Genomic DNA, 24182 nt, shown 5'->3' with positions numbered 1-24182 from the left:
TGCAGAGGTGGGGGGCAGGAGAACAATACAGTATTGTTTAATGGGTACAAAGTTTCTGCTTGGGACAATGAAAACGTTCTAGAAATAGTGGTAATGGAATGTACTTAATGCCACTGAATTATGTACATTTAAAAGTGATTAAAATGGGAAATTTTATGTCAATCTCCCACCAAAATTCGTATGTTGAAGTCCTAACTCTCAAAGGGAAGGTGTCTGGAGATGGGGCCTTTGGAAGATAATTAGGTCATGAGGGTAGAGACCTTCTGATTTGATTAGTGCCCTTATAAGAAGAGACAGGGGAGAGCTTGTTCCCTCTCTCTCTCTGGCATGTGAGGACACAGTCTACAAGGAAGAGGGCTCTCATCAGAACCTGACTATACTAATAACCACCCTGATCTCAGACTTTCCAGCACCCAGAACTGGGACACAGTAAATTTCTTCTATTTAAGCCACCCCTGTCCATGGTATTTTGTTACAGCAGGCTGAGCTAAGACAGACCATTTTATCAAAAGTGAGAAAAGAGAAAGAATCTTTTCTTTCTCAAAAAAGAGAAAGAATAAAGAGACCAAGACTGTGGGTAAATACACAACACCAAAATATTCTGGAATGGTTTCTGTGAGGAGAGGAAGAGAGGGTACCGTTAGAACAAACAGCAAAATGACTCAGAAGAAGCTGATGAGAAGGGAAAGATGCCAGAGGGGGTTTGAGGAGAGCACATGGACCAACACAAAGACAGACACATACACAGAGGGTAGAGGCAATGAGGATACACGGTGTACAACAGGAGCAACATGAGGAGTAAGGGTGGTCCCCATATCCCTCTCCTTTAGCTGCGCTCCCCAGAAATCACGGATCATCAGTTTCACGTTAATATGACCTTGATCTCTCAGCCAGTGAGGAAAGTGAAGTCCCTGTTACACATGTAAGGGACTTGCTGGATGGCTGCAGCATAGGGAATGGGACTCTAGCTGAGCTCAAAGTACAGGAGCAGAAGGGCAGCCGGTGCCTTATCACCCCAACAAAGGGGCAGAAGAGCCTTAAATGGTGGTAACAGCTTCTATAAGCAGTCATTCCTGAAATATGAGTGATATTGTGATTTGTAAAAAATATATATTTGGTCATTCATTTGAGCAAAACATACTTGTTAATAACAATTGGTCATGGTTCCTGGCTCATAGCTCCCCAAACCTGTGGAATTTCCTGAGTGACAAGAACAGTGGAAGCATCTTTTGTTATACCATGTAGTCTTTTGTCCTCAGCTCCTAAAATCAGTTCAGAGCCATAAAGGTAAAATGGGTGTCCTCTGTTATTCATAAAATTCCCTTTCTATCACTACTGGGTTTATGTTAACAAGCTGACTTTGGGAAATCCTGTAAGGATAGGGAACCAACAACTAAAGAGGGGGGAACTTTCAGTTGCAACCCCTGACCTGGGAGAGGGGTGGGGAACTAGATGTGAAATCAATCACCATTCGCCAATGGTTTAATTAATCATTCATGTGTATGTAATGAAACTTCCATAAAAACCCAAAAAGATGAGGTTCTGACTGCTTCCAGGTTGGGGAACCAGAAGACTTCCATGTACCACTGGGCAGAGCCCCAAACTCCATGAGAACAGAAGCTCCTTTGCATGGGACATGACCCCAGGTATCTCTGTATCTGGCTGTTGACTGGTTATCCTTTAATATCCTTTGTGACGAACTGGTAATCTAGCAAGTAAAATGTTTCTCTAAGCCCTGTGAGCTGCTCAGCAAATTAGGTGAACCTCTTTTTTTTTTTAATTTTTTCTTAAAGACTTTATTTATTCATAGAGACACACACACACAGAGAGAGAGAGAGAGAGAGAGAGAGAGAGAGAGGGAGGCAAAGACACAGGTAGAGGGAGAAACAGGCACCATGCAGAGAGCCTGACGTGGGACTTGATCCAGGGTCTCCAGGATCACGCCCTGGGCTGCAGGCGGCACTAAACTGCTGTGCCACCGGGGCTGCCCAAATTAAGTGAACCTAAGAAGGCAGCGCAAACCTCTGATTTACAGCCATTCAACCAAAAACACCAGGACTAGGAAACCTGGGAGGCTCAGTGACTGAGCATCTGCCTTTGGCTCAGGTCATGATCCCCAGGTCCTGGGAACGAGTCCCACACTGGGCTCCCCACAGGGAGTCTGCTTCCTGCTATGTCTCTGCCTCTCTGTATCTCTCATGAATAAATAAATAAAATCTTAAAAAAAAAAAAAAAAAAAACAAGACTTGCAATTGCCATCCAAAGGGGGTAAGGGTAGCAGTGTTGTAGGACTGCGTTCTTAAGCTATAACTCAAGGAGGGGGTGGTTGGAACCTCCAATCTATAGCTAGTCGGTCAGAAGCACAGGTGACAACTTTTGATGGCATCTGAAGGTGGAGGGTGGGGCAGAACAGACGACAGTCTTGTAGGACTTGAGCCCTTAACCTGTAAAATCTGATGCGAGCTCTGGGCAGATAGTGTCAGAACTGAGTTGAACTGTAGGACACCTGGTTGGTGTCAAGAGAACTGCTTGTTGGTGTAGGGAGACACAATCCCCCATTCACAATCACATATGCTGGAATTGGTTCTAGAACCCTTTAATGATAAAATAGACCCCTCCAAATGTCCCTGCTGAAATGAGTTTTGCTTATTTGTAATGAAACCAAAGTTACTATGTCAATAAATAGCTAGGTTCTCTAAGGTGGAGAAAGGAGGGAGCTATCCAGAGAACTTCATAAATCTACAGAGGAGTCTGGAATCCCTGGCTGAGGATTAAGCAATGAGTGTATCTAGGGTTAAATTCCATGAGACACAAAAAATGATCAGAGAGCTATAAGGCAAATGATTCCCAGAGCTCACACAAGACAGGAGACACTTTCAACCAGCTAGATGGAAAGTACTCACTGAATACTCCGGAGATTTAAGAGATAGCCCAAAAGGGTCATACTTTGGTATACGCAGTAGGGCTAGACTAGTCCAGAGTAAAGGCTATGTATCCTAACAAAGCATCAAAACAAGCCTAAAAGGATCAAAGTGATCCACAAATCAGTTAACTACCTTCTAAAATAAAATCTATCAGTATTTGATGGAAAACAACAAAATCGAGCATTTGACAAAGTAAAACTCACAATGTATAGTACTGAATAAAAATTACTACACACGTAAAGAAGGAACAACCAGGAAGGGGGGAAAAATCAGCCAGTAGAAGGAGACCCAGAAATAACACAAGATGATGAAATCAGGAGAAAAGGACTTTGAGACATCTATATAAACAAGCACAATAAGCTCAAGGACTTGTAGGAAAATGAGCATAATGAGAAAAACAGAAGACATAAAAAAGAACCACTTCTAAAATGAAAAGTGGTATATCTAAAATGAATTTTTCTACCAAAAAGCTTCTAGAATAAGTGATCTTAGCAAGATCACAAATTCTCACATATTGCTAATTGGGAATACAAAGTGGTTCAATTACTTTCAAAATAGTTTTTTAATTTCTTATGAAGTTAAATATATATACTTCCCTATGACCAAATAATTGTACTTTTAGGTATTTACACAAGGGAAATGAAAAAAAGATGCCCATATAACATGTATACACAATAGTCAAAAGCTGCAACCCACCCAAATGTCCACAAATAGTCAAAAGCTGCAAACCACCCAAATGTCCACCAACAGAAGAATTAAAAACAATTTGGGTGATAGTCACCCAATAAGAAACTAGTTAGCAATAAAAATGAATGAAATCCCAAAAAATGCAATAACATGGATAAATCTCCACTTCATGCTATGAAATAAACCACATATTAAAGTATATTCCATTTATTAAAATTTCTTAAAAGACAAGTCTAATCCATGGTGACAGAAAGCAGATGAGTGATTGTCTTGGAACCATGAGTGGATACTGACTACAAAGGGGTACAATGTTCTCTATTTCAAGTATGGTAGTGATTACACAGTATATACATTTATCAAAAAAAACCAATGAAATGACACATATATGAATGGCACAGAACAGAGAGTCCAGAAATAAACCCACCCTTACACAGTCAATTAATCTACAATAAAGGAGATAATAAACAATGGAGGAAGACCATCTCTTTAAATAGTGCTGAGAAAACTAGACAGCCTCATGCAAAAGAATGAAATCGGCCCATTTCATTATACCATATATAAAAATAAACTCAAAATAAATAAATCCTACAAGTAAGACCTAAATCCATAAAACTCCTAAAAGAAAACATAGGCAGTAAACTCTTAAATGTTAGTCTCAGCAATATTTTTTTTTAATCTGTCTCCTCAGGCCAGGGCAACAAAAGCAAAATTAAACTGGGACTACATCAAACTAAAAAGCTTTTGCATACCAAAAGGAACCATCAACAAAAAAGAAAAGGCAACCTACTGAATGGGAGAAGATATTTGCAAATGATATTCCTGGTAAATACATAAAGAATCCCTATGACTCAACACCAAAAAAAAAAAAAAAAAAATCAACCAATTAAAAAATGGTCAGAAATCAAGATCATTAGTCATCAGGGAAATGCAAATCAAAACCACATGAGATATCATCACCTCACACCTGCCAGAATGGCTAGTATCAAAACAACAAGAAATAAATGTTAGCAAGGATGTGGAGAAAAGGGAACCCTCATGCACTGTGAAATGTAGAAATGTAAATTGGTGCAGCCACTGTAAAAAACAGTATGAGGATTCCTCAAAAAGTTAAAAATAGAACTACCAGGGCACCTGGGTGGCTCCATAGCTGAGTGTCTATCTTTGGCTCAGGTCATGATCCCGGGATCCTGGGATTGAGTCCCACCTCAGTCTCCCCTACATGGAGGTGCTTCTCCCTCTGCCTATGTCTCTGTCTCTCTCTCTCTCTCATGAATAAATTTAAAAATAATACATACATACATACATACATAGCTACCATACAACCCAGAAATTCCAACCTTGGGTATTTATCTGAAGAAAACAAAAAAACACTAATTCAACAAGATATATGCATCCCCATGTTCACTGTAGCAGTATTTATAATACCTAAGATATGAAAGCCACTTAATTGTCCACAGACAAATGAATGGATAAAGATGTAGTATATACACACAGTGGAATATTATTATTCAGCCACAAAACAGAGTGAAACTCTTGCCATTGTGACAACATGGATGGGCATGCAAGGTATTATGTTAAGAGAAATAGAGACAATATCATACAATTTCACTTATATGTAGAATCTAAAACACAAAGGAAAGGAAAACAGAAACAGACTCATAAATACAGAGAACAAAGTAGTGTTTGTCAGGGGGCAGGAGGCTTGGGGGATAGGTGCAATAGGTGAAGGGAATTAAGAGGTGTAACAATTAGGGATGCCTGGGTGGCTCAGTGGTTGAGCATCTGCCTTTGGCTCAGGGCATGATCCTGGGTCCTGGGTTCGAGTCCACCATGGGGCTCCCCACAGGGAGCCTGCTTCTCCCTCTGCCTATGTATCTGCCTCTCTCTGTGTCTCTCATGAATAAATAAAAAAAGTTTAATATTAAATAAGTCAGGTAGAGCAGAAAGAACAGTCAATAATTTTGTATGGTGACAGATGGTAACTTAGTAGGCGCTTATTTTGGAATATACATAAATGTCAAACCATGCTATATGTACAACACTAATATAATATTTTATGTCAACTATATTTTAAAAGCAACAATGAGGGCAGCCCCGGTGGCACAGTGGTTTAGCGCCGCCTGCAGCCCAGGGCGTGATCCTGGAGACCCTGGATCAAGCCCCATGTCGGGCTCTCTGTATGGTGCCTGCTTCTCCCTCTGCCTGTGTCTCTGCCTCTCTCTCTCTCTGTGTGTCTCTATGAATAAATAAATAAATAAATAATCTTTAAAAATAAAAAATAAATAAAATAAAAGCAACAATGAACTGTATATTTAAAAAGGGTATGTTTTACTGTATGGAAATAATACCTCACTAAAGCGGACTTTAAAAATTAAAGCATTGGGGATCCCTGGGTGGCGCAGCGGTTTAGCGCCTGCCTTTGGCCCGGGGTGCAATCCTGGAGACCCGGGATCGAGTCCCACGTCAGGCTCCCGGTGCATGGAGCCTGTTTCTCCCTCTGCCTGTGTCTCTGCCTCTCTCTCTCTCTGTGTGACTATCATAAATAAATAAATAAAATTTTTAAAAAATTTAAATAAATAAATAAATAAAAATTAAAGCATTATTTACAGTGGCCAAGACATGGAAACAACCTAAGTGTCCAACAGATAAACAAGTTGTGTGTGTGTGATACATATACACATGCACAGGACATATATACATACATACATACAATAGAATATTATTCAGACAGGAAAAAATGAGGAAATCCTACACTTGCAACAACATGGATGTACTCCAAAGGCATTATGCTAAGTGAATTAAGTCACGCAGAGAAAGACAAATACTGTATGATTTATTTATATGTAGAATCTAAAAAAAACAAAAACAAATAAAAGGTAAGAAAAAAAAAGAAAAGAAAAAAAGAAAAAGAAAAAGAAAAAGGAAAAGAAAAAAACCAAACTCAGAGGAAAAGAGATCAGACTATATAGAGTGAGGGGAGAAAGGGAACTAGAAGGACAAAAGGTACAAATTTTCAGTTATAAAAGAAATAAGTACTAGAGATGGAATGTACAACATGATGCCAATAGCTAGCACTGCTGTCTATCACACAAGAAAATAAGAGAGGTAATTCTAAGAGTTCTCATCATAGAAGAAAATTTTCCTTTTCCTTTCTTTTTAAAATCCTATCTATAGGGATACCCAGGTGGCTCAGTGGTTAAGCGCCTGCCTGCGGCTCATGAGTATGATCCCACGGTTCTGGGATCAAGTCCCACACTGGGCTCCCTACAGGGAGCCTGCTTCTTCCTTTGCTTATGTCTCTGCCTCTCTCTGTCTCTCATGAATAAAAAAATAAAATCTTTTAAAAATTAAATTAAAATTTAAAAAAAATCCTATCTATAGAGATGACGGATGCTAGCTGAATCTATTCTGGTAATCATTTCAAAATATATGTAAATCAAACCAACATGCTGTATACCTTAAACTTACATAGTGAAGTATATCAATTATTTTTCAGTAAAACTGAAAAAAAATTAAATCAGTTTTGAATAGCCAAAAAATATGTAAGTAGAGTGAGACATTCTGGAAAGACATACTAATGTTAAAAATGCTTGCTTGCTTCTGGAGAGTGCAGATGGGATTAGTAGGTGAGGCAGAGAGTGGAAGACTTTTTTATGTAAACCCTTTTTCGTTAGTATTTGAATTTTTACATGCTTGTGTTTCATTAAAAAATTTTAAAACTATCTCATTAAAAATAAAAATTAACAATACATATTCCTAAACACCCAAAAGCCCAGAAGGGTAAGTTCCTCAAAATATGAACTGTGGTTTCTTGTGCATTGTCGGATCCTGGGTCATCACTGTTTTGTCTTCATATTTTGCAACGCTTTCTGGTTTTCAAAAAATGAGCATTGCCTGGGTGGCTCAGAGGTTGAGCATCTTGTCTGCTTTGGCTCAAGGCATGATCCTGGGGTCCTGGGATCGAGTCCCACATTGGGCTCCCCATAGGGAGCCTGCTTCTCCCTCTGCCTATGTCTCTGCCTCTCTCTCTCTCATGAATAAACAAAATCTTTAAAAAATAAATAAATAAAAATTAAAAATAAAAATGAGCATTTATCTTTATAAGAAGATAAATGACAAAGCTATTTCTACACTGAGGAAAGTGATGCCATATATACATAAAGAGAAAAAGAGTGGAGCTGCTGGAACCTGGATGCCTCTCAACAGGCTACTTCTTACTTTGCTGCTAGTTACAGAACTCCCTTCATAGGTTTCATTTCTACTCAGCCAACTGCATGAGCTTTTTTCCCTAATATGAAAAGAACATGACTCTTAGAGCAAAGAACTTAAAAATATTTTCTTAGGGACACCTGGGTGGCTCAGCGATTGAGCGTCTGCCTTTGGCTCAGTGTGTGATCCTGGGATCCGGGATCAAGTCCCACATCGGGCTCCCTGTGAGAAGCCTGCTTCTCCCTCTGCCTATGTCTCTGTGTCTCTCATGAATAAATAAATAAATCTTTAAAATATATTTTTTTTCTTAAATGTATAAAAAAACAGAAATCAGGAAGATGAAACAGCTCACCCAGTGCCACAGCTGAGCTCAAGTCTCCTCACACCGTGTCCCACACCCACCTGCCCGATGCCCCTCTACAAGAGCTGTGCCCTCTCCCCACACCCCAGAGTAGAACCTGCAGTGAGTAAAAGTGGCACAGATTTTGGAGTTATGGTTTCTTCTATACTGTTGGGAAGGGAGGAGAAGGGAGAAGGCAGAAGACAAGGCAAGACAACACAAGGCAAGGCGGGAGAAAGAAAGGTAGGAAGGAAGGGAGGAAGGACTGACAGACTTAAATTGAAATAAGGGAAGATATGGGCATAAATCCTTAGACCCAGGGGCTCATCTCGGCACAACTACCAATCTGTCCCCTCTCTTGAGCTCTTGAGATGCCAGACTTGACTGAGGGATATGAAGAGATTATATTCCAGCAAAATCACCAGCAGAATTTTCATTTGCCCCTTAAAAACACAGCCCTGACAGAAACCTTACAGCTCTTCTGTCCATGGTTCCTAAATCTGGCTTATCAGAATCACCAAAGGGACTTTTTAAAAACAAATATCTTGAGCCTTGCCCAAACTTTCTAAATCTCCAGGGGTGAGACCAAAGAATCCATAGTTTTTAAAGCTCCCCAACAATTCTGATGATCAACCAGATTGGGGTACTCTCATTTTTCCTGAGAAGAACAGTGATTTGGTGGGGGCAGGGGTGGGACTAGGATCCAGCCTGCAACTGCCAATCAGCACTCTCCCTTCTCCTGACCTGCTGCCCCTCCTGAAATCCTACAATGTCTACTCAGAATCCAGACCATTTCCCTTTCATAAAGTGAAATGCTGGCATCCTGCCTATAAATCCAGCAGTCCTGTGGCCATTTTACTCAACCAAAAGAAAAATATCTAACTTAAACCCGGCTCTTAACCAGTAGAGGCTTCTGATTTCACGCTGAACTAGGCCACTCTGATCCAGTGTTCTATTACTATCCAGGCCCTAGAGTTTATAAGCCAATCAACCCCATCCTCTTTACAAACCATCATCTTTCAGGTATTGACTCATACAAGGCAGTAATCCTACTTATACAAATGGTGAATGCTAAATACTACTGACATTGGTCTTTTATGATTTTGGAAATCACAGATTTCTTCCAAATGTAGATTCTTTTGGAGACCTTTGAAATTGGTGGGAGTGTGCTGAAAGCATTGATGGGCTTAAATACAATGGAAATTTAACGGACTTATATCTTATTTGGACTCATTTTCCCCATCCTGAATTTAATGAATAAAAGAAATTTGACATGGGATGCCTGGGTGGCTCAGCGGTTGAGCATCTGCCTTTTGGCTCAGGGCGTGATCCCAGGTCCTGGGATCGAGTCCCACATTGGGCTCCCAGCAGAGAGCCTGCTTCTCCCTCTGCCTATGTCTCTGCCTCTCTCTGTGTCTCTCATGAATAAATAAAATCTTTTTTAAAAAAAGAAAGAAAGAAATTTGACACATTAAAAAAATAAAATAAAATAAAATAAAAAAGTATGACTCACATACTACACAATTATCCTTCACCAAAAGGATTTTGTCATATACTACCAGAAGACAGAAGGCTTTTTTTTCTCTTGGTCTGACATAGGCTATTATAAAGCCCAAGGCATATGAAAAGGCTAAAAAAGGGCAGATATATATGGGCAAGCAAAAAGGGATTTCTTCGGGTAACAGTCACATCTGGATCTTTATGCCCAGCTGACTAAATCAGTTTTACAGGACTACTAGAAATCAGATAAAATCTTTACAGTGGATTCTACTGGAGGAAGAGGGTCAAAACCAAAATCCAAAACAAGTCTTTGGGAGGAAGCCTATAATGTAGCACATAATGCCAATGCCAACAAATATTCCTAGATATACTATGCTAAAGCTAGAAGGAATCTCAGATGGGTTCCAATCCAACCGGCTTTATAATTGTTTATGCTATTTATAGCATAGTCACACACAGAAGACCAGATGGCAAGTGACAGGTTCAAGGTCACAAGGCTCCTAAAGAACATGGTTGGGACTTGCCTTCAGGACCCACATGCTCTGGCCACTGGATTCAGCTGAGCGAGATTACCAATATGGAGAGGCTCATGAGGAAACCCAAACACATCATTCCAAATGCCATAAAGTCTCAACTTTCACCCCTTTTGCCCAGGCTATCGGATCTACTGATATTTCACACTTTTCATTTGTTAAATTATGGCTGAAAAGAAGGCATTTTTAAATTTACACCTTAATATTCAATTTCAACATTTACTGAATGTCTACTCTAAGTTAGGTATCATCCTGGGCCCCTGGAGGGCAACTGAGTAACAGAGTTCATTGTACGTCATAACATGGTTCAACAACATTAAAGCCTGCCTCTACTGTGTGGCCCTGTTGTGGGGGTAGCATTTTGAGCAATAGCAATAAAAGAATTTGATTATTTCAGTCTGGTTCCTGGTAAGAACTCCTCCACATCACAAAAGTCCAACAGTTTCAGCTTATTAGAGCAGTACATGAACGAGTAGGATACCAGCCCCAACATAAGGCATGAACTCTGAGGATTTCAATAGCAGATAACTTCTCAGAGCCCTTGGGGAAATCAAGGGTAGGTCTGGATGCAGAAGGGAAGCCCAACATAATGCCAAAGACATAACATCTGTGTCTGGCCAAAAACCCACAGGAGACATGAGCTCCAAAAAAGCACATTTCACTTTTTCAAACATTTCAACTCTGGGGCAATTTAAAAAATGACAGATTAATTGTGCTAAATGAGAACTCAAGGTGGTTCCACCTTGGTCCTACCTCCCAGTGACCAGCAAGTTTGGGTGGAATCTCCAACCCCAGCTTCTCCAGCTCTCGCTCCCTGTACTTCTCATACTGCCGGTAACCTGCATAGCCACTGCCTGTCACCAACAATATCGGCAGGGGCCGTAGCAGGAACAAGGTGCGGGCAGAGGCAGTGTGGACTCTTCTGGCATCTGTAACAAAAAACAGAACATTTTGAAACTGGGAGAAGGGACAGGGATGGATCATACAAGCAGCACTAAAACAAGACCCAGGATATGTCAGTGCACCTCCAAAGTCCTCATTAAAGGTTACTGGACCCTGAAGGGGTTTGACAGGTGGCTGCAACCTTGAGTCACTATTAAGACCCTTCTGGAAAAAAAAAAAAAAAAAAGACCCTTCTGTTTTCAAATTCTACCAGTAAGTAAGAGACAAGCATCTTTCCTATCAAATTACAATGCACCTCAACTGCCACCATAGCCAGAGAATTTAAGATGAAAACACTGAATCACAAAGAGGTCAAGTAACTAATCAAGGTTGCCCAGCTGGCTACCACCCAGTCCAGGATAAGAAGTCAGGGACCATTTCTCATTCAGGACTCTCTAATCTTACTTTTACAATCCAGGCCCAATTCTGACTAGACACTGGTATTCTCAAATGCAAACTCCCATAAACTCTTACAATTCTATAATAAAAAAGGCAATCCAATTTAAAAATATACAAAGGGGGGGCGTCTGAGTGGCTCAGTCGGTTAAGCATCTGACTCTTGATATCGGCTTAGATCATCATGTCGGGCTCTGTGCTCAGCAGAGGGTCTAAGGATTATCTCTCCCTCTCTCTCTCTCCCTCCCTGGCTCATGCTCGCTCTCATGCTCTCTCTCTCTCTCTAAAATAAATAAATAAATCTTTAAAAATTAATTAATAAATAAAATATACAAAGGATCTGAACAGACATTTCTCTAAAGAAGATACAGAAATGGCCAATGAGCACATGGAAAGATGCTCAACATCTATTATGGGTTGAACTGTGTCCCACCCCCCTCCAAATTCATATGCTGAGTCCTAACTCCCAGTAATACAGAATGTGACCTTACTTGGATATAGGGTCTCTAAAAAGGTAAACAAGATAAAATACGGTCATCATGGTAGGCCCGAATCTGATATAACTGGTATCTTTAAAAAAAAGAAAAATTTGGAGACAGACATGCTCATAAAGAGAATGCTGTGTGAAGATGAAGGCAGAGATCAGGATGATGCTTCTACAAGCCAAAGAAGCCAAAGATTGCCAGCAAACCATTAGAAGCTAGACCAGAGATATGGAACAGATTCTCCCTCACAACCCTCAGAAGGAAGCAACACTGTGACATCTTGATCTCAGACCTCTAATCTCCAGAATTTGAGTAAGTTTCTACTACTTAAGCCACTCAGTGGTACTTTGTTAGAGAAGCCATAGCAAACCAATACAACATCGTTAGTAATCAGGGAAATCCAAATCAAAACCACAGTGAGATACCACTTCACACTCACTACAATGGTTATAATCAAAAAGACAACTAGGTGTTGGCAAAGATATAAAGAAAGTAGACACTCATGCACTGCTTGAGGGATTGAAAAATGGGGCAGCCACTTTGAAAAAGTCTGAATGGTAAATTCCTCAAAATGTTAAACATAAAATGACCATTATGACCCAGCAACTCTGCTACTAAGGATATTCCTGAGAGAAATGAAAACTACATCTACACAAAAACTTGTACAAGAATGTTCAATAGCGGTCAAAAAGTAGAAACAACCTAAATGTCCATCAACAGGTGAATGGATAAATAAAATGCTGTATATCCATACAATGGAGTATTATTTGATAATACAAAGGAATGAAGAACCTTGAAAACATTATGTGAAAGAAGCCAGCCACAAAAGGCTGCATATTGTAAGATTTCATTCACATGAAGTGTCCAGTATAGGAAACATACTACAGACACATAGATTAGTGGTTGCCAGGGGCAAGATTAGTGGTAGGGAGAAATGGGGAGTGATGGTTTAATGAGTCAAGTGTTGTTACTGGCTTGGGGAGGGAGCGTGGGGAAAGAGTGAAAATGTTCTAAAATTTAATAGAGGTGATGGTTGCACAACTCTGAATATACTACAAACCACTGAACTGCACTTTAAAAAGATGAATTTTATGGTATGCAGATTATATCTCAATAATGCTGTTATTAAAATCTGAAGAGCTGGGCAGCCCGGGTGGCTCAGCAGTTTAGCACCACCTTCAGTCCAGGACATGATCCTGGAGACCCGGGATCAAGTCCCATGTCGGGCTCTCTGCATGGAGCCTGCTTCTCCCTCTGCCTGTGCCTCTGCCTCTCTCTCTGTGTGTCTCTCATGAATAAATAAATAAAATATTAAAAACAAAATCTCAAGAGCTAAATTAAAAAAAAAAAAGGCTAAATTCCCAGTAGCCTATACTAAACCAAAGTATACCCTTCTTACTGCATCTTGACTTCCAATGGGAGGAAACCTTCCTTTTTTTTTAATTTTTTTTTGGGGGGGGGGGTAGGAAACCTTCCTGTTCCCAACATCACTATCCCCCTACCACATTTTGGCTGTTGCTGTTTCTTCTTTTAATGAGCAAGTATGGATGTCACTAATCTCTCCCATCTTCTAATTATTCCTAATGAACTCTTACTATTTCACAACTAAATATTATACCTCTGACCAAGAAAGACTGACCAAACAGCAAATTTTTTTCCACTTTCTGAAATATTTGCTGACAAGAGATCTGTTATACCCTCCTCACTGCAGTGAGCCACTATCCTAGACTGACTAGTCACACTCTACTGAATGCTGTCTGCTACACTAGCCCCTTCTTCAGTTATATCTCTCACCTTCTCAAAGGCTTACACTTTGCCTCTCCAAAAAGTAGTAAGTAGAGAGAGCCCTCCACTACTGACCACCCCTCCGCTGGGCTTATCACTTTATAAATACACAGCTTCTCTGCAGATCCAAGACCATGGCTCAATTTCTGAGGGTGCCTCCCTTCTATCCTTCATGTGATTCCTACATGCTCCAGGATGCAAATCCTAACTAAATAAGTAGCACCCAGATGTGCTATTAACTACCATAATAAACATTTGGTTTTTGCTCTCTTTAACCAATTTATTTTACTTCCAAGGTACTCTCACTAGACAATTCAAAATGCCTTCTGGTATGATCGAATAAAAAGGATATCTAGATAAAGATGACAGAAGATTTTTGTACGGATTTAAATGGCTGCTTACAAAACCAAAAAAGTTCATAATCTACAATTTTGATGAGGATATGGGGAACTGATGTACTCACGAGCACTTTCTGCTCATATGCATGTAAGCTGGGACAACCTCTCTGAAGAACAATTTGGCCTAAATACCAACTTGTAAAATACATAAATCTTTTGATCCAGCAATTCCAGCTCTATAAATCTGTCCTAAAGCTATGCCAAGATATGTTACCACAGAAATGTCTATAGTACAAAAAGCCTAGAGACAAACTTAAATGTCCAACACCAAATGGCAGTCATTCAACAGAACACTATGCAGCCAATAAAAATGATGAGGTAATAATCATTAGCACTTCAGTGATAACTACATGCCAGACACTCTAAGCGCCCCACAGATATAAAATCATTTAATTCTAATAACAATCCTGTAAAATAGGAGCTGTTTATCCCAGTATACCAAGAAGCAGACTGAAGCACAGAGAGGCCAGCACCACCTTTAATTAATACTTACTTGTATAGAAGGCTCTGACAGGAAGCTTCCTTAAGGGCTGTAGGAAATGGCTCATGGTAGTGTTCTCACAGTGAAGGAGGCTACAATTAAGCAAAAAGAACTATTAAGCATCTATCTTAAAACAAATTTTTTTAAGTAGGCTCCACACCCACGTGGGGCCTGAACTCAAAACTCTAAGGATAAAGACCTGGGCTGAGATCAAGAGTCAACCACTTAGCCAAATAAGCCACTCCAGCACCCCTATCTTAAAAAAAAAAAAAAAAATTTAAGATTTTTTAAAAAATTAATTAACTTACGTATTTGAGAGAGAGAAAAAGAGAGCAGGAACATGGGGAGGAGTCCCTTTCCCACTTGTGCTCTCTCTCCCTCTCCAATAAATTTTTTTAAAAAATTACTAAAAAAAAATACGATGGGGTGCCTGAGTGTCAGTCGGTTAAGTGGCTGACTTTGGCTTGGGTCATGATCCCAGGGTCCTGGGATCAAGCCCTACATCAGGCTCCCCACTCATGTTCTCTCTCAAATAAATAAAATCTTTAAAAATATTTTTAAAATGTGCATCAATTGGCAAAACTTGGACACAATGTATAAATTCAGTAATAGTCTTTATCAATGTTAATTTCTTAGTTTTGACCACTGTACTGTGGTTGTGTGAGAAAATGATCTTGTGGGAAAAAGGCTGAAATAGTTCATAGAAAAGGGGTATGTTTGTAATTTTCTCTCAAGTGTTTCAGAAAAAAAAAATACACATAAAGAGAGGAGAGGGAGAAGAAGGGAGAATGGTAAAGCAAATATAGTCGACATTTGGGGAATCTTCGTAAAGGGTATTTGGGAATTCTATTATTTTTATAACTTTTCTGTAAGTCTGAAACAATTTCACAATAAAGTCATTTTTCTTAATGAAGCCCAAGATCATAGTAGCCAGTACTCTTACTCAAAGCCACATGTTTCTATACCACAAAAGAACCGTATGCAGTCTTGTAAACATTTAGCCCCTACTGGTTAAAGAATCTTTTTTTTTTTTTTTTTTTTTTTTAATTTATGATAGTCACACAGAGAGAGAGAGAGAGAGAGAGAGGCAGAGACACAGGCAGAGGGAGAAGCAGGCTCCATGCACCGGGAGCCCGACATGGGACTCGATCCCGGGTCTCCAGGATCGCGCCCTGGGCCAAAGGCAGGCACCAAACTGCTGCGCCACCCAGGGATCCCTGGTTAAAGAATCTAATACTGGCAGCTGAAATTTTAAATTTTAAATGTTTGACCTGGAAAAAAAAAATGACACAAACAAACCACATGGAACTATTCTAATTTACGTCAAGACACCTGATATAGAATTTTTTTTTTTTTTTAAGAAATAAGAACATAATTTTTTTTTTAAGATTTTATTTAAGGGCACCTAGGTGGCTCAGCGCTTGAGCATCCACCTTTGGCTCAGGTCATGATCCTGGGATAGAGTCCTGCATTGGGCTCCCCGCAAGGAGCCTGCTTCTCCCTCTGCCTGTGTCTCTACCTCTCTCTGTGTCTCTCATGAATAAATAAATAAATAATTTAAAAAAAAATATTTTTTTTATTTATTCATGAGACACACACACACACACACACACACACAGAGAGAGAGAGAGAGAGAGAGAGAGAGAGAGAGAGAGGCAGAGACACAGGCAGAGGGAGAAGCAGGCTCCATGCAGGGAGCCCGAGCCCGACATGGTACCCGATCCCGGGACTCCAGGATCATGCCCTGGGCTGAAGGCAGATGCTAAACTGCTGAGCCACCCAGGGATTCCCCAAAATATTTTTTAAAATAAACAAAAATAAAGGTTTTATTTATTTGACAGAGAGAACACAAGCAGGAGGAACAGCAGAGGGAGAGGGAAAAGCAGACTCCCTGCTAAGCTGGGAGCCCAATGTGGGGCTCAGTCCTAGGACCTCAGGATCATGACCTGAGCCAAAGGCAGATGCTTAACTGACTGAGCTACCCAGGCATCCCTGATTTGGAATTTTTGAATTCTTCTTTGTGGTTACTTCGCTATTCTGTTAAGCTACTTTGATAGCCTTCTCAGAAAAAAACTACCAATGACTTTTACAGCTTTCCATTCTAAGAAAACATTATTTCTGATTTCAGTTTGTTTCTGTGTTTCACCTTCAACCAGGGAAGGACATCTTCCCAGAGGCAGTTAAGAAAGGACTGCCAGAAAGGAAAGCATTCATGAACTTTTACTTAATAACTGGATCTCTCCTAATCAAAGAGCAAACATCTCTCTTTCAATTCAGATAGCATTTTGGTTTCCCCAAATTTTGTGTTTTGTTTTTTTAAGATTTTATTTGTTCATAAGAGACACAAAGAGAGAGGCAGAGACATAGGCTGAGGGAGAAGCAGGCTCCAGACAGGGAGCCTGATACAGGACTGGATCCCAGGACCCCAAGATCACAACCTGAGCAGAAGGCAGAGACTCAACCACTGACCCACCCCCCCAAGCCCCTCCCCAAATTTTGACCTAAAATCTTAAGTAAAGGGACTATGTCCTTGTCAGTAAGTGTTTCTGTTTTAACTAGAGCCCTTTATGATAGAAGCAATAATTTAATAAAACTGTCTACATTGCTACTTTTGTGGAAAATAGAACTGCATTTATGACCTTCATGCAATAATATTTACTTTCATGGATATTTAGTAGTTACACCTTACACAGATACCCTGCAAACAAGATCAGATTTAGGCATCTTCATTTTTTTTTTTTTTAACTTGAAATTGACTTAAAAACACCCTCACAGCACAGTGCTAATAGGGCTAATGTGATGAATCTGATTCTCTGATTGGCAAGTCAGGTCTGTATGGTGAAAAAGTATGGGACCATGATAATCACCCCACTAAGGCCAGAAAGACATACAACTATTAACACAAAGAGGGTAATGTTTCAGTATATGAATGTTCTTTCAGCACTGAACAATGCTCATCTCTTAGACTGGAAACTCCCACTATAAAAGCTAAAAGCCTCCAACCCTGCTTTCCAAACAGAATTAGAACAAGATATATAAAAACTGACTAAAGGTACATTGTTGTGCTCTGTACACTGCTGTATTATGTCTTCCAGAATGAATGCTGAACCCAACTAAAAGAATGCTTGCAAACTTTTGAATAAGGCTTTTTTCCCCTTTGGCTGGGGGAGGTATGAATGAGAGATAATTGTCTATCCACTGCAACCAGACACACAGCACTCAGGTGGTTTCTCTTGCATGTGGGTCTTCCCCTTTGGCCGTCCTGTCCCAGAACAGATTGCTTGGCTTTCTTGTATACCACTGTAGCCCCAACTACTAGAAAAAAATGCCGGCAAATGCATCATTACACCAACTTGTCTTTTACTACTGGATCACTTCTATCTTCATATAAATGCTGTACTTTCTCCAATCTTACATAAACTCTGTCTACCATGTATCCTCCTCCAGCTTCCACGCTACTTTTCTTTCTCTCCTTCATAATAAGCTCACTGTCAACCATAAAAATCCTAGAAGAGAACACATGCAGCAACTCTGTTCTAGATAGGTCCTCTGAGGTGAGGGAAACAAAAGCAGAAATAAACTACTGAGACTACATCAAAATAAAAAACTTCTGCATAGTAGAGGAAACAATCAACAAAACTAAAAGGCAACCTATAGAATGGGAGAAGATATTTGCAAATAACATATCCAATAAAGGGTTGCTATCCAAAATATATAAACTTATAAAACTCAACACTCAAACAACAAATAATCCAAATAAAAAACGGGCAGAAGACATCAGCAGACATTTCGCCAAGAGGATATCCAGACGGCCAAAGTCACGTGAAAAGGCCCTCATCGTTTGTCATCAGGAAATGCAAATCAAACCTATAATGCAGTATCACCTCACACCTATCAGGATGGCTAAAATCAACACAAGAAACAGGTGTTGGCAAGGTTGTAAAGAAAAAGGAATCTCTTGCACTGTTGGTGGAATGCAAACTGGTGTAGCCACTGTGGAAAACCGTATGGAGGTTCCTTAAGTTAAAAATAAAACTAGGGGGGATCTCTGGGTGGCGCAGCGGTTTGGCGCCTGCCTTTGGCCCAGGGCGCGATCCTGGAGACCCGGGATCGAATCCCACATCGGGCTCCCGGTGCATGGAGCCTGCTTCTCCCTCTGCCTGTGTCTCTGCCTCTCTCTCTCTCTCTCTGTGACTATCATAAATAAAAATTTAAAAAAAATAAAAATAAAAATAAAAATAAAAATAAAACTAGGGATCCCTGGGTGGCGCAGTGGTTTAGCGCCTGCCTTTGGCCCAGGGCGCGATCCTGGAGACCCAGGATCGAATCCCATGTCGGGCTCCTGGTGCATGGAGCCTGCTTCTCCCTCTGCCTATGTCTCTGCCTCTCTCTCTCTGTGTGTGACTATCATAAATAAATTAAAAAAAAATAAAAATAAAACTAACTTATGATCTAGTAATCACACTACTGGATATTTACCCAAAAATTACAAAAACACTAATTCAGAGAGATACATTACCTCCATGTTTATAGCAGTATTATTTACAATAGCCAAGATATAGAAGCAGCCCAAATATCTATCTACTGATTAATCGGTAAAGATGATGTGGTGTGGGGATGCCTGGGTGGCTCAGTGGTTGAGCGTCTGCCTTTGGTCAGGGCATGATACTGGAGTTCTGGGACTGAGTCCCACATTGGGCTTCCTGCATGAAACCTGCTTCTCCCTCTGCCTATGTCTCTGTGTCTCTCATGAATTAAAAATAGAATAAAATCTTAAAAAAAAAATGTGGTATGTGTATACATACATACATATAAATATATGGATAATGTATACACACATATACACACACACATATACATATAGTGGAATATTATTCAGCCATAAAAAGAATAATCTTGCCACTTGCAATGACATGAATGGAGCTAGAGGGTTATGAAATGTTAAGTGAAATAAGTCAGAGAAAGACAAATAACAAATGATTTCACTCATATGTGGAATTTAAGAACCAAAACAAATGAGAAGAAAGCAAAAACGAAAGAGACAAACCAAGAAAGAAATTCCTAGAACTATAGAGAACTGATAGTCATCAGAGGGGAAGTGGGTAGAGGAATGGGTTAAAAAGGTGACAGGAATTAAGGAGTGTAGTTGTGAAGAGCACTGTGTGTTATATGGAATTGTTGAATCACTATATTATACCTTTTTTTTTTAAGATTTTTTTTTTTTTAAGATTTTATTTATAGGGCAGCTGGGTGGCTCAGCGGTTTAGCGCCGCCTTCAGCCCAGGGCCTGATCCTGGAGATCCAGGGTCAAGTCTTATATCGGGATCACTGTATGGAGCCTGCTTCTCCCTCTGCCTCTCTTTCTCTCTCTCTCTCTCTCTCTGTCTCTCATGAATAAATAAAATCTTAAAAAAAAAAAATTAAGGCAATATCCATGTACTTTAAAAAAAAATTTTTTTAAAGATTTTATTTATTTATTCATGAGAAACACACAGAGAGAGGCAGAGACACAGGCAGAGGGAGAAGCAGGCTCCTTGCAGGGAGCCTGATGTGGGACTCAATTCCTGAACTGGGATCATGACCTGAGCCAAAGGCAGGCACCAAACCGCTGAGCCACCCAGGCGTCCTGGGTGTCCCAATAGGCACACATGGATGGGTCAGTGGTTGAGTGTCTGCCTTCGGCTCGGGGCATGATCCTGGAGTCCCAGAATCGAGTTCCACACTGGGCTCCCTTCATGGAGCCTGCTTCTCCCTCTGCCTATGTCTCTGCCTCTCTCTGTGTGTCTCATGAATAAATAAATAAAATCTTAAAAAAAAAAAATAACTGGAAGTTTGTACCTCTTGATCTTCTCACCCTTCCTCCTTCCTGAAACATTCCCCTCATGTGGCTTCTGGGACCCTGATTTTCCTCCTAGCTCTCTGGTCTCTCCCCTAACTTCAAACTGTTGCCATGCCCAAGGTTTGGATCTCTTCACCGAATACACGCTCTTCCTAGAGTTGCTCATCCAGTCCCCAGCTTTTATTTATTTTTATTTTAATTCCAGTATAGTTTCAGTTGTACAGTTGTACAGTTGTTCAGTTTCAGGTGTACACTATAGTAATTCAACAATCCATAAATCACCCAGTACTCATCACAAATGCATGGCTTAATTCCCATCACCCATTTCACCCATTTCACCCATTTCACTCCCCCAGTCACCATCTTTAAATAGCCACACACTGATGATTCCCTCACTGCTCCTTCAGAGATGTCCAGATCTATTATTTTCAACTGGCTACTCAACATCCCTACTCTGCGTCATCTCAAATTGAGTTTGTCCAAAACACGATTCCCCTTCAACCTGCTCTTCCCCATAGAGGAATCCATCTGTGGTGAGACTAGTCAGGTATTTATCAAATCTACTTCATCTTCTCCCTGGACACCCAAAAACGTGGTGTTTCCCAACCTCCTTTGCAATAGGGTGTGACCAAAAAACTGCATTCTAACCAATGTGAAAACCATTCAGGTTTCCCAGGCATCTACACCCAGGCTTTCCCCTTCAGCCTGTTCTCAGCAGACAAACATGAAGAACCTGGGGAGCCATGTGCTAAAGACAGCAGGAGCATCCATGCATTACTGTTGCCCAATCAGGAGCACCCACTGGGACTTTAGAAAATCGAGACATATTTTTACTGTGTTGTCACTGAGATCCTGGGGTTTACCTGTTACCATAGCAGCATTACTATAATACATCATCTCAGCAAAAAGTACCACCCTCCAGACAGCTACACAAATCAAAACCCTAAGACCCATTCTCATAGAAGTCTCTTCTTTCTCACTATCCATATTCAGTCCACTAGCAAGACAGGAAGACTCTTCCTTTAATATATATCTTTATCTGCCTAGGGGCACCTAGCTGGCAAAGTTGGAAGAGCATGCAACTTGTTCTCAGGGTCGTGAGTTCAGGTTAAGTGTAGAGATTTTTTTATTAAATAAATAAATAAACTTAAAATATGTATACGTGTATCTTTATCTGCCTATTTCTTGTTGCCATCACGCCCCAGCCCAAAACACCAGATTCTCTTACCAGATGACAGTGAAGGCCTGTTCTCCAGTTTTCACTCTTGGCCCTCTATATTCTACTCACTGCAAAACAGCCAGAATGATCTTTTCAAAACAAAAAATAAAACCAGGCCCTATATACCGGTCCTTGCTGGATTCTCAAATATCCTGCTGCTTTCCCTCTCTTCCTTATTCATTCCTGTTGACACTTCTAGTACCTACCACGCCTTTGCCACTTTCCACACCTTTGCATTTGATGTTTGTTCTACTAGGCACACCCTGCTATGTGGCTCACTCCCTTATCAGCCAGTTCTCTGTGAAGAGTCTTCCTCCTCAGTTTAGCTCTCCTGAATACCATATGTCCAAGAGTTACCCCTCTCAAGCACTAACCCTTTAATTACCTTTTTTTTTTTAAGATTTCTATTTATTCATTCATGAGAGACACACACAGAGAGAGAGGCAAAGACACAGGCAGAGGGAGAAGGAGAAGCAGGTTCCATGCAGGGAACCCAACGTGGGACTCGATCCCGGGACTCCAGGATCAGGCCCCAGGCTGAAGACAGGCGCTAAACTGCTGAGCCACCCAGCGATCCCCACCTTATTTTTTTTCATACCACTTCTCGCTACCTGGAATGAACAGATTACATATATATGTGTACATATATGCATATATATACATGTATATTTGTGTATCCACTTGTTTACTGTCCATATTCCTTGATGAACATAGGGGTTTGTATGCCTTCTCACTGAACTCCAATCTCAGTGGTAAGATTAAGCCCCAGAGAGATGAATGGATAAATTCAATCAGATGTCTATTCTAGGTGGTGACTCATGTGGGCATCCTGTAAGCAGGTGATTAAAGCCTATTAGTGAGCACACAAGTCTGACAGTATGGCTCATTGCCACTCACTAGCAGTATGACTTTAGAAACGTAATTAATTCTCAGCCTCAATTTCTCCACCTGTAAAAACAGAATCTACCTCATTAAGATTATGTGAGACAATCATGAAAAACTGGTACCTAGTTACATGTTACTATTATTTAAAGTAACAGAGTTTATATTCAGCTGGCACACACTGGAACGCCTGTATCAATTATCTATGACTAGGGGCACTTGGCTGGCTTAGTCAGTGGAGCATGTGACTTGTGGTCTCAGAGTCGTGAGTTTGTACCCTAAGATGGGGGTATAGATTATATATATATATAGATAGATAGATAGATAGATAGATAGATAGATAGATATATAGATAGATAGATTACTTTAAAAAAAAAGTTGTCTATGACCAATGTCCATGCTGATTGGTCTATGCCCATATTTCCATCATTATATAAAATAACATTATCTCTGGTGGTGAATGCTTTAACTGTGGTCTTTCTATCTCCCCTGCTTTCTGAAGCTATGAAAGCTCTCCTGAAAAGCAACTGGCAGATCTGAAGAAGGCCTTATTCCACATTCTATCTTGCATAAGTGTGGAGTGTTTTCTCTTTCTTCTACTAAACCACAAAATTCTTTAAACACAAAGCTGATTCCAAATGCTGTATCCTTTAACTCTTCTCCTCCCTCCTTCCTCCATGGTCCCTGGCACTGTGGTTTGCAGTTGGAATGAATGTCATAAATATTTCTGAAAGTCTTGCATAAGCAACTACTCCCTACGTACTAAGTCTACACTTATATGAACCTAAGAATCATCTGGGGCACTTTCCGTCCCAACCTACTACACCAACTAAATCTGAATTTGGCAGCAAGGTGGGGATATACCTGGGAATCTCAATTTCTAATAAACATCCACCCTATTATTTTATCAAGTTTGGAAAACATGGTCATTAATTATCACCCAAAATGTTGCTTTCTCTTTGTTCTGTCACCTGCCACACATCACCCAGTTACTGAAAACTCCCCTCCAATATGAGGCTTTCATTTATATGTTTCACGGACATGCTTTACTTAAAACTTAAGAAAATGTCTGGGGCAGCCCTGGTGGCTCAGCGGTTTAGCACCGCCTACAGCCTAGGGCGTGATCCTGGAGACCCAGGATCGAGTACCACGTCGGGCTCCCTGCGTGGAGCCTGTTTCTCCCTCTGCCTGTCTCTGCCTGTCTCTCTGTGTGTGTGTCTCTTATGAATAAATAAATAAATAAAATCTTAAAAAAAAGAAAATGTTGTCTGTTTTTTGTATCAATATATGATACCTTTGAAATTAGGGGTTCTTATTGTGCCCAAATCCTCATTCCTTCCAACCACTACACCTAAATCCAGCCTCATTTATCTCCACTGATACTAAAATATGAGTCCCTGTTTCCAGCCCCCTTTTTAATGACGAGTGAGTACATCCTCTACATCATCATTTTAAAAAAAATATCTGAAGAGTGTCATTTTTGTGAAAATATCAGAGAGGATGACAAAACATGAGAGACTCCTAACTCTGGGAAATGAACAAGGGGTGGTGGAAGGGGAGAT

The 24182-nt window shown here is 40.3% G+C and overlaps 1 protein-coding gene across 3 annotated transcripts in view; it reads right to left on the bottom strand.

The window, feature by feature from the left end:
- The window catches only part of PISD (phosphatidylserine decarboxylase), a 45192-nt gene that overhangs the window by 19618 nt on the left and 1392 nt on the right, over positions 1 to 24182 (bottom strand). The window contains exons 2-3 of one of the 3 annotated variants that reach the window (XM_041729378.1): positions 14693 to 14772; positions 10947 to 11122 (exon numbers count right to left, since the gene is read on the bottom strand). In XM_041729378.1, coding sequence (XP_041585312.1) covers positions 10947 to 11122; positions 14693 to 14772 — 256 coding nt within the window. Of the gene's footprint in view, positions 1 to 10946; positions 11123 to 14692; positions 14773 to 24182 lie in introns of those variants that run through there. The other 2 variants (XM_041729380.1, XM_041729381.1) reach the window with 2 other exon arrangements.

The sequence above is a fragment of the Vulpes lagopus genome, chromosome 14, assembly GCF_018345385.1.
Source record: "Vulpes lagopus strain Blue_001 chromosome 14, ASM1834538v1, whole genome shotgun sequence".
Lineage (NCBI taxonomy): Eukaryota > Metazoa > Chordata > Mammalia > Carnivora > Canidae > Vulpes > Vulpes lagopus.
Note: the sequence above shows the minus strand (reverse complement) of the source record. Positions and strands in the feature narration are given on the sequence as shown.